The sequence below is a fragment of the Babylonia areolata genome, chromosome 1 (genome assembly GCF_041734735.1).
Source record: "Babylonia areolata isolate BAREFJ2019XMU chromosome 1, ASM4173473v1, whole genome shotgun sequence".
Taxonomy (NCBI): Eukaryota; Metazoa; Mollusca; class Gastropoda; order Neogastropoda; family Buccinidae; genus Babylonia; species Babylonia areolata.
The window spans coordinates 22,751,505-22,761,504 of NC_134876.1; the positions used below are offsets into that span (position 1 = coordinate 22,751,505).

The 10,000-nt window shown below is 41.0% G+C and overlaps 1 protein-coding gene across 1 annotated transcript in view; it reads right to left on the bottom strand.

Moving 5' to 3' along the window:
* Nucleotides 1-2,307: 2,307 nt before the first annotated feature.
* The window catches only part of LOC143291624 (uncharacterized), a 100,404-nt gene continuing 92,711 nt past the window's right edge, over nucleotides 2,308-10,000 (bottom strand). Inside the window, exons 4-5 of the mRNA XM_076601589.1 lie at nucleotides 7,330-7,488; nucleotides 2,308-2,662 (exon numbers count right to left, since the gene is read on the bottom strand). Coding sequence (XP_076457704.1) covers nucleotides 2,361-2,662; nucleotides 7,330-7,488 — 461 coding nt within the window. The 3' untranslated portion in view covers nucleotides 2,308-2,360. The remainder of the gene's footprint in view (nucleotides 2,663-7,329; nucleotides 7,489-10,000) is intronic.

Below are 10,000 nucleotides of genomic sequence, written 5' to 3' on the forward strand. Positions count from 1 at the left end.
CAATAATTCTACAGAAGAAATCCATTCTGAGAAGCGCACAAATATGTACGCATGCACTCAAGGCCTGACTAAGCGCGTTATGTTATAAATGCTGCTGGTCAGGCATCTGCCTAGCAGATGTGGTGTAGCGTATATGGCTTTGTCTGAACGCCTCGACGCCTCCCTAAGAAACTGAAAGTGTAGAGAAATAAAATAAGACGAAATGAAATAAATGTCACAATCGTCTGCAAGTATGTTTGTTTATTTATCCAATTGGATTTTTCTACAATCATAACATTTGCCACGGAGAAAATAACCCTTTTGGTGCCATGGCCTGTTCTGTTACGAGCTCTAAGATCATGCTGCACTCTGTACAACTGGTACATATCATCTCATCCCAAAAACCAGCACCCAGACCACTACTCCAGTAGTTGTTTGTTTTCAAACCAAGCCTAAAAACTCCCCCGTCTCTCTCTCTCTGTCTCTCTCTGTGTTTGTCTCTCCCTCCCTCTTTTACACACACACACTCACACACACATGCACACGCACACGCACACACACACACACACACACACAAACACACATAAACAGAGAGGTGAAGTTTACTTTTATTATAATACATTGTATAACAAAAGTGATAATGATGATTATCATAATTGTGTTTTTAATGTACAGCAGAGCAATTCCTGTTAAAGGAAAACCAATTTATAGGCAAGCACTGGCAGTTGCCAAACGTTACCTGTCTGTCTGTCTGTCTCTCTCTCTCACACACACACTAACACACACACACACACACACACACACACACACACACACACACACACACACACACACACATATTCACACGCACACGCACTCTCAGACACACACACACACACACACACACACAGATGCACACACGCACACACACACATACACTCTCTCTCCCTCACACACACACGCACACACGCACGCACGCACGCACGCACACACACACCACACACACACACACACACACATGCGAAGTACTGCGAAAGTTGGTAGGATGAGGCATGGCGTATATACGTATAGTTATTATCAATAGTACTCTACTATAAAAGCAACTGATTTATTATTAAAGAAATCGCTACAATTTCGAGGATGTGGTGGAGCTACAACCACATGTAGAAAAGAGTTAATTTCTGCTATATATTCAGTGTGTGTGTTGCGGGGAGCAGGGCGGGGGTCTGTTTGTCTGTTTTGCGCGCGCACGTACACGTGTGTGTGTGTGTGTGTGTGTGTGTGTGTGTGTGTGTGTGTGTGTGTGTGTGTGTGTGTGTGTGTGTTTGAGGTTGTTGTTTTTTTCAAAATTTAATCAACCAACTGGGTGGTGATCAAAACGATGCCAACACGTCCATTGTTCCTTCAACAAAACATCATAGGAGGTTAACAATATTGCCCAATATACATAGGCTAGGTTCAAAGTGAACATGTTATAATCCACATACACCCCCACCCACCCACGAATACACACATGAACACACACACACACACACACACACACACACACACACACACACACACACACACACACACACACACAACCCCCCACCCTCCCGCCCAAAAAAACCCTAACCAAACAAAACAAAAACAAAAAAAACCCATCACCACCACAACCAACAACAACAACAACAACAACAACAACAACACACACACACACACACACACACACACACACACACACACACACACACACACACACACACACACACACACACACACACACACACACACACACACACACACACATACACACAGATATTTTGTTCAGTTTAAAATTCAATACATAAAGAAAAAGCTCACACCATCACGCCCTACGCACATATTTACACCCGACATGAATCACATTTCCATCAAGCCCTAATGTAATGTTGTGCCATGGAACCTTTTATTCTGGTGCATAACATATACTGCGCTCAAATAAATAAGTAAATGAATAAACAAACACAAAACTCAATCAATCAATCAATCAATCAATCAATCAATCAATTAATTAATTAATTAATAACCAACCAACCATCCAAACAAATACATGAACAAACAAATAAGCACATAACCCCCCCCCCCCCCCTTCACCCCCCCCCCCCACCCCCCACCCCCGACCACCACCACCACCCATGAAAGCTACATATAAGATATACACGCGTTGTACATTATTTTCTAATCAACATAACACACAGAGAGACGAAAACACGCCACCCCCTTCCAACAAACCACCAAAACAACCAACCAACCAACCAACCAAGATCTGTTTGTGTCTTCCCTCCGCCTCCTCTCCCCCCAGCAACCCCACCCTCCACCCCTCTCACCCCCCTTTCTCTCCCCCCCCCCTCCCCTCCACACACACACAAACACCCCTTGAATCAAATACTAGTATAACGGCTGTACTTGACACTGTCGTCGCCCACAACGTCGTAGCTATTGTGCAGAAGGCAGAGCAGAAGGAAACTGTCGAGCATGGCCAGGCCCGTAGCGATCCAATGGAGCATGAAGGACCAGCTGTAGTCCTGGCTGACGTACTCCGGCAGAGCTGGGGGCAGAGGCATCACCAGGGAGGAGGAAGAGGAGGAGGAGGAGGAGGAGGAGGAGGAGTAAGATCTCACGGAGGTGTTGTCCAGGTCCCGCAAGGCGATGAAGCATATGCCACTGGCGATACCGCACATAGCTTGAAACGTTGAAAAGAAAAGAAAAAAAGAAAGAAAAAAAAAGAAAAAAAAAGAACACACACACACACACACACACACACACACACACACACACACACACACACACACACACACACACACACACACACACACACACACACACACACACACACACATTGATAGTGTGATGTGAAATAGTCTTAAATATGTATACTTTAGCAAATGTAATGTGAGACTATGTCTGTCTAATCATTAATCTTTATTTCTTTTTTTGTTGTTCTTTTTTTTGTATACATTTGTACGTCACTTAGTCTTAAATTTGTTTATCTTATTGTAAAGCGCGGTGAGCCCCATTTGAGATGGGTGTACTGCGCTATGTAAGCCTGCATCTTCTTCTTTTTCTCATTATTATTATTATATACAGATGAACTCCTTAAATCATGCTAAATAGTACGCTCGTCAGTGAAGGGCTGCTCAGTCACTGACACAAGACTGTCCTTACACGGCTTTGGAGGGGGGGGAGGGGGGGGGTTGTGGGGGGGGGGGGATCAGCAAAAATGTGACCTTTAATCTCAGAACTGAAAACTTGGCTTTACTTTCGAATAAGTGAATGTTGGCAAAACCATTCAATGAAGCAGCATAAACATTGGAAGAACAGAGCAGGCTCTATCATGCTTCTTCGGGTTTTGTCTTCATTTTTGACATGTTGTGACCTTGAACTTTAACCCCATGACCTTTCATTCCTCGTCATATTTTGTTCGCACTACGACACTTCCACACTTCAGGAGGACTAAATATCAGATTGTACCTATAGGGGGAGGGGGTGGGGGGGAGTGACCTTGACCCTTTATCTCCGACCTTGGGACAGTACAGAGATAATGCTCCTTACAAGAGATATATGGATCATTGTCTCTACGTGACTGCATTATTATACTAAATTTTTGAATATTTGATATTAATATCAGGCTCTACAGTGCCTGAAAACGTGATGACCTTGGCTTCTGATCTCTTATGCGCGTGTGCGCGCGCACGTGTGTGTGTGTGTGTGTGTGTGTGTGTGTGTGTGTGTGTGTGTTTGTGCGCGCGCGCGTCTGTTTGATTCTCATATTTTAATGTCTGTCTGTAAACATCGGTGCAAGTTAATTTGTTAAAAGAAAGAAGAAGAAGAAGAAAATGAAAGAAAAATGATAATGAACCGGCACTGATATATCATTCATGTGAAAGAGTGACAGAGAAAGGGAGAGAGAGAGAGGAGAGAGAGAGAGAGAGAGAGAGAGAGAGAGAGAGAGAGAGAGAGAGAGAGAGAGAGAGAGAGAGAGAGAGAGAGAGAGCATCATCGTTCGTGAGGAGCGGGTTAGTTGCGCGTGTGTGTGTGTGAGAGAGAGAGAGAGAGTGAGTGAGAGTGTGTGTGTTTGCGGGCATGTGTGAGTGTGCATGTGTCCATGCGCACGTATGCGTACAGGTGCGTACGTGCGTGCGTGAATGGGGTAATGCGTGCATTTATCCTTGTTCCTTTCCTCGACAGGACCCTTTCAATAATCAGGGCAGAGAACTGGGAGAAGGAAAATGGACACCCCCCCCCCCCTCCCTTGCTTCCCAATCGCCCCCTCCCCCCCCCCCCCCCCCCCCCCTTCCGCTCTTACCCCCCCCCCCCCCCCCTCCCCTCCGAACAACCTCTCTCATTCTCTGCATTTCTTTGCATTCGTTGTGGAAATAGGATTACCACCAGAGCGCAATGGGTGTTCGCTTCATGGTTATTGTTAAAGAAAAATCTCTCTCTCTCTCTCTCTCTCTCTCTCTCTCTCTCACACACACACACACACACACACACCATTTTGCACAGGGCCTCGCTATCCCTCTAAATCGCACGGACAGCCAAAAAACGACACCACATGAAACCGATGACGAATACAGGGAGAAATCCCGAATGGAGAAGGAACGGAGAAAGGGAGGTGATGAAATCATCAAAAAAGAAGAAAAGAAGAAGAAGAAGAAGAAGAAGAAGAAGAAGAAGAAGAAGAAAGACAGAGAAAAAGAAAAAAAAATCTTAAAAAAATAAAAATAAAAATAAAATAATAATAAAAATAAATAAAATAAAGAGAAAAAAATCCATTGACATACTTGTGCAGGGGACGTAAATATCTTTAGAATCTCCGAAGGCTCATTTGATTACCGCAGTTCACTCCCTTGCTGCATACTTGAACAGCGGGACAACGATGATCATGAGAAATGCAAGAAAAAAAAAAATGTGTGTGTGTGTGTGTGTGTGTGTGTGTGTGTGTGTGTGTGTGTGTGTGTGTGTAGTGGGGGGGGGGGGGGGAGGGGGGCTGTGGGGCTGTGGGAAGAGCGTGGGAAAGCAAATAATTCGTAATACTATCCCACACTTCGTGCAGTTATGAAAGCAAACGTCGAACGGTATTCTACATTACCAGTTCCCCCCCCCCCCCCCCCCCCCCCCTTATTTTTCCAGAGCCGGTTCTGTTGTGCGAAATTCACAATTCAAGGGAGGTAAAACGAAGAACGTGCAGCGACGTGTTAATAACTGGACAAAAATGTAAAATAAATGAGTGACTAAATAAATGAATGAATAATAAAAAGAAAAAAAAAGAAAGTAAAAAAAAAAAAAAAAAAAAAAAAAAAAGAAAAAAAAAAGTGTGTGTGTGTGTCCAAGAGAGAGAGAGAGAGAGAGAGAGAGAGAGAGAGAGAGAGAGAGAGAGAGAACGAACGAAACGAACGAACGAAGGCAATTTTATTTTACGAGGGTAAAGGAGTAAGCACAAAGTACTTTTTTACATCCAGCCCTCTGGGCATGAATAATAATTGGAAAAAAAGCAACAAAGTAAAAAAAAAAAAAAAAAAAGCGAGAGTCAATTCACAACATCAACGTCAAAATTGCATAAGCATGTGCAAACATAACATAGAACGTATGTACAATACAATATCGCGATAGATAAATAACAACGAGGACAATAGGGTAGGGGCGTGGTGGAGAGCGGAAGGAAGAATGGACAAGAGGAAGAATAAAGAAGGCAGGGGAGGCTGACAACAGACAGATATAGTGACAGTGACAGTGGAGAGACATAGAGACTGACAGGGGAGGAGAGAGGCGTATATATATTGACAATCTATACATGATTTTTTGTTTATAATTGATATGTGTCACATAATCACATGTTTTTCAATAAATGTGCACGATATATGTTTTTAAAGTTAGGGATGCTTTTTACAGTGTTTACATTGAGGCAGGATAATAATTCATTCCATAAACAGCCCCCTGAATAAGACAGACTAGATTTAAAAAGATCGATCCTTGGAAGTGGTACCATAACTTTATGAAGATGACGATGAGTGTTGATTACAAATTTATTCTTCAGCGAGGGGGGAGCAAATCCAGACATGATTTTGAACATAAATAGACCTTTGTTAAATAGAAGAGAGAGAGAGAGAGAGGGGGAGAGAGAGAGAGAGAGAGAGAGAGAAAGAGAGAGAGAGAGAGAGAGAGAACGAACGAACGAAAACGAAAACGAAAACGAAAACGATCTTTCATTCAGATTAAGGCCAAGGCCCCTGAGACAGAGAGAGACAGAGACAGACAGACAGACAGACAGACAGACAGAGACAGAGAGACAGAGACAGAGACACAGAGACAGAGAGAGAATGCACCGCACCACACGAGTATCGACCGCCAAGCGAAGAAAGTCAGCCAAGTTGCCAAGAATCGACTGACTTGAAGAAAACGTCGAAATGATGGTCCAACAGACAGCCTCTGTGTCTGCCTACTTACGGGCAGCTTGACAGCCAATGGGAAAACATGACTCACAACACGTTTCACACTACTTTCATGTCTGCAAGAAGTGGGGGAGGGGGGTATTTATTTATTTATTTATTTATTTATTTATCTATTTATTTATGTGTTAACTACTTTATTCGTTCACTATTTTATTTGTTTATTCATTTTTTTTTTATTCCTTTGCTTTATCTTATCTATTTATTTATGTATTTTGTTTATTTTCCCCCTAGTTACATTAACTTGCATTAACTCCCCAAGGTAATTGCTTGGTTACACGTTCACGTTCAGGTAGCAGGTATCACAAAACGGCATGCGTTAGGACATACACACACGGATACAAATGTGTACGTCCACGCAATCGCGTGCATACCTACTTATGCGCCTCTTTGTCAGCTGGATTTTCTTTTAATTCATACCACAATGTATACATTTCTTCCTAAAGACACACCCGTAACGTACTAAACGTTTGTATGAATGTGTACCCTACCATAGGACTAAAAGGCACAAAACAAAACAAAACAACAACAACAACAACAAAAACAAACCGCTTTACTATTGTCCTGCCCATTAATTTGTATTTGCATTATTTTGACATTTTCAAATACAATACTGTTTTTGACAAAGACATCTGTCATACACACACACGCGCACACATACACACACACACACACACACACACACACACACACACACACACACACATATATATATATATATATATATATATATATATATATATATATATATATATATATATATATATATATATATATCACCATAATAGTGGTTTTGAACCCAATACACTATTGTAAGACTTCCTTCTTAACTGTCATGCAGGAATTTATTGTATCTGCATGCATTGCCACAATAGTGGGTTTCGAAACCAAGCCCACTCACTGGCCAGCAGCAGCAGCACGGAGGCGGACAGGTAGACGTTGGGCCTCTTGGCGGAGGGGGCGGAGCATCCACGACACAGGCCGCACAGCAGGGTCAACAGGGACGCCAGGCACGCCACCCCGCCTGCTATGCTGCAGCCCAGGACAGTGCGGGACAGGTCTGCAGGGGAAAAACATAGAAGAAGAACAAGAACAAAACTTTAATCTCCAGGCCTCCGGCCCCTAGAAAGAGGTCAAAAGTACACAATATGGTGATCACTCAGCCACAACAAAATGTAAAATACGTACTAACTTAACCTGTAGAACAAAAGTGCTTCATCATTGTTGTCACAGAATTCCTGTCGTATCTTCAGGGCATTAAATATATAAATGCATAGTTTACGAATACTGTAAACAGAACCATTCTTCATCAAGTGAACATACGATTGACCTTCAGAGTTCAGATGTTTTTTGCCGCAGGTTATTGTAAAGGACACAATTGTTTATAAAATGGTTTTCATCTTCGATTACATTACAACATTTACATGCTTAATTTGAATTACATTTGAATGTTCTTCTAAAAAAATGATCCATTTATTGGGAGCAAACCAAGTCGTAATTTTACCAAACAGTACCTTAAACACTTTTTATCCACATAGTCAAAATATTGCTCACACTGAAAACCAGTTTTAAACAGTCTGTAGTTATGATATATGTCTTTAGACATTACTGACTCGTCCCACTCCTGCATAAATATATCTTTCATTCTTTGCTTAAATAATGACAAAAATGTTTGCTCACAACCAACGCCTTGTTGCAACCAGACATATCTAAACCCAAGTCTAAATAAAGTATTTTTTACTAAAGACACCCAGCATTTTTTTCCCCTTTCGTCTAAGTTAAACAACATCAAATATGCCTGTCTGGGTAATCGGTGCACATTCATATTCAGCAACCTTAACCAGTACTTGATACACCTTGTTGCACTATTTATATACAGTGGATAACGTCCTAATTCGCCGTATGCAAACTTGTTTGGTACTCTAAGTGTTATGTTCAAAAAACGTTTACATGCAAAGGAATGAACTTTCTCAATATTATCTAGTCTGTTAAGACTCCACATCTCAGAAGCGTACAAAAGAATGGGTTGTACCTGAGCATCAAATATTTTGAAAAAACATCCTTTGGAAATATCATTCAGCTTCGTTATATATTTTATACAGTCAATGCATTTATGTTTGCCTTTTGCTGCTAAGATCCCTACTCCTTTGTTTATACTCATTTTTGTTGTAAAAACAAACCCTAGATAATTATATTCATTCACTACTTCTAGATCATTTCCATCGAGATTCCACTTTTCATATCTTCCCCAAAAGCCACCTTTTCGAAAAACCATCACTTTAGTCTGGTCAGTATTTACATTCAAGAAGAGTGTTTTACATGCATTATTCAGAATATTAATTTGATTTTGCAGACCAATCGCAGTGTTAGATAGCAGTACAATATCATCCGCGAACAGAAGAATGAACAACTCTAATAAATCAGGCAAAAACTGAATTCCATGAATACCACTGATTTCAACTGCTGATGAAATTTCGTTAACAAATAACGAAAACAATATAGGGCTTAACATACAACCTTGCCTTAAGCCAACGGGACAATCAAAAAACTCAGTTAACTTATCTTCAATACGTACGCAAGACGTAACACATTTATACATAGCAATGATAGCATTCATAAATTTCCCCTTTATACCTTTCTGAATGAAAATATCAAACAAAGGCTGACGTTGTTTTTGCTTCTGCCATCTTGATTATTTACAGTCTTGGGTAAGTTCTTTGAGCACATGAATGATAATACAACAGGCATGTGATCTGACTCTGTGCAGTCATCTACTTTAAGAGAAACATTACATGCAAGCTGATTTGAGAACATTTCACAAGACATCAAAAATAGTCAACGGTGCTTGACCCGTTGTTTGATATGAACGTGTAACTTCCCTCAAAACTATACGTGTATAATCCATTTAAAATCATGATGTCTAAAGCATTACACATTTCAAGAAGCTGATCCCCAAATGTGTTTCTTATTTCATCGTGAGACATTCTCAGAAAAAAAAAATAATTGTTGATAATATCGTCATCCTCACTAATTTGAGACTAATTTTCAGAAGCTGTTCTAGCATTAAAATCGCCACATATAAGTACATAAATTTCATGAGAATCATGTAAGTCAAGAAGACACTGTTCGAGCTGCTCAACGCCAATGCCGTTTTTATCGACATTCCACACACGCGAATCACGAGGAGCTATGTATGTACATAGCCAAAATATATTTAAATCTGTACTAAATACATATTTTTCTATATTAATTACAATCATGTTATCCATGTCACACCTCATCTGGGTGACGTACGTCGCAAACGCTTTATTAATTAAAACAATAACACCACCTGAATATCTGCCTTGGTGTGTCAACTTTCTTGCTTTTGAGGTAAACACTAAGAAATCGTTGAAAAGTGACGACTCAAATTCAGAAAAAGAGAGAGATCGACAGAGAGAGAAAGAGAGAGAGAGACAGAGAAAGAGAGAGAGAAAAAGAGAGAGAGACAGAGAGAGGGACAGAGAGACAGAGAAAGACAGAGAGAGAGAAAGAGAGAGAGACACACACACACAGAGACACACAGAGAGAGA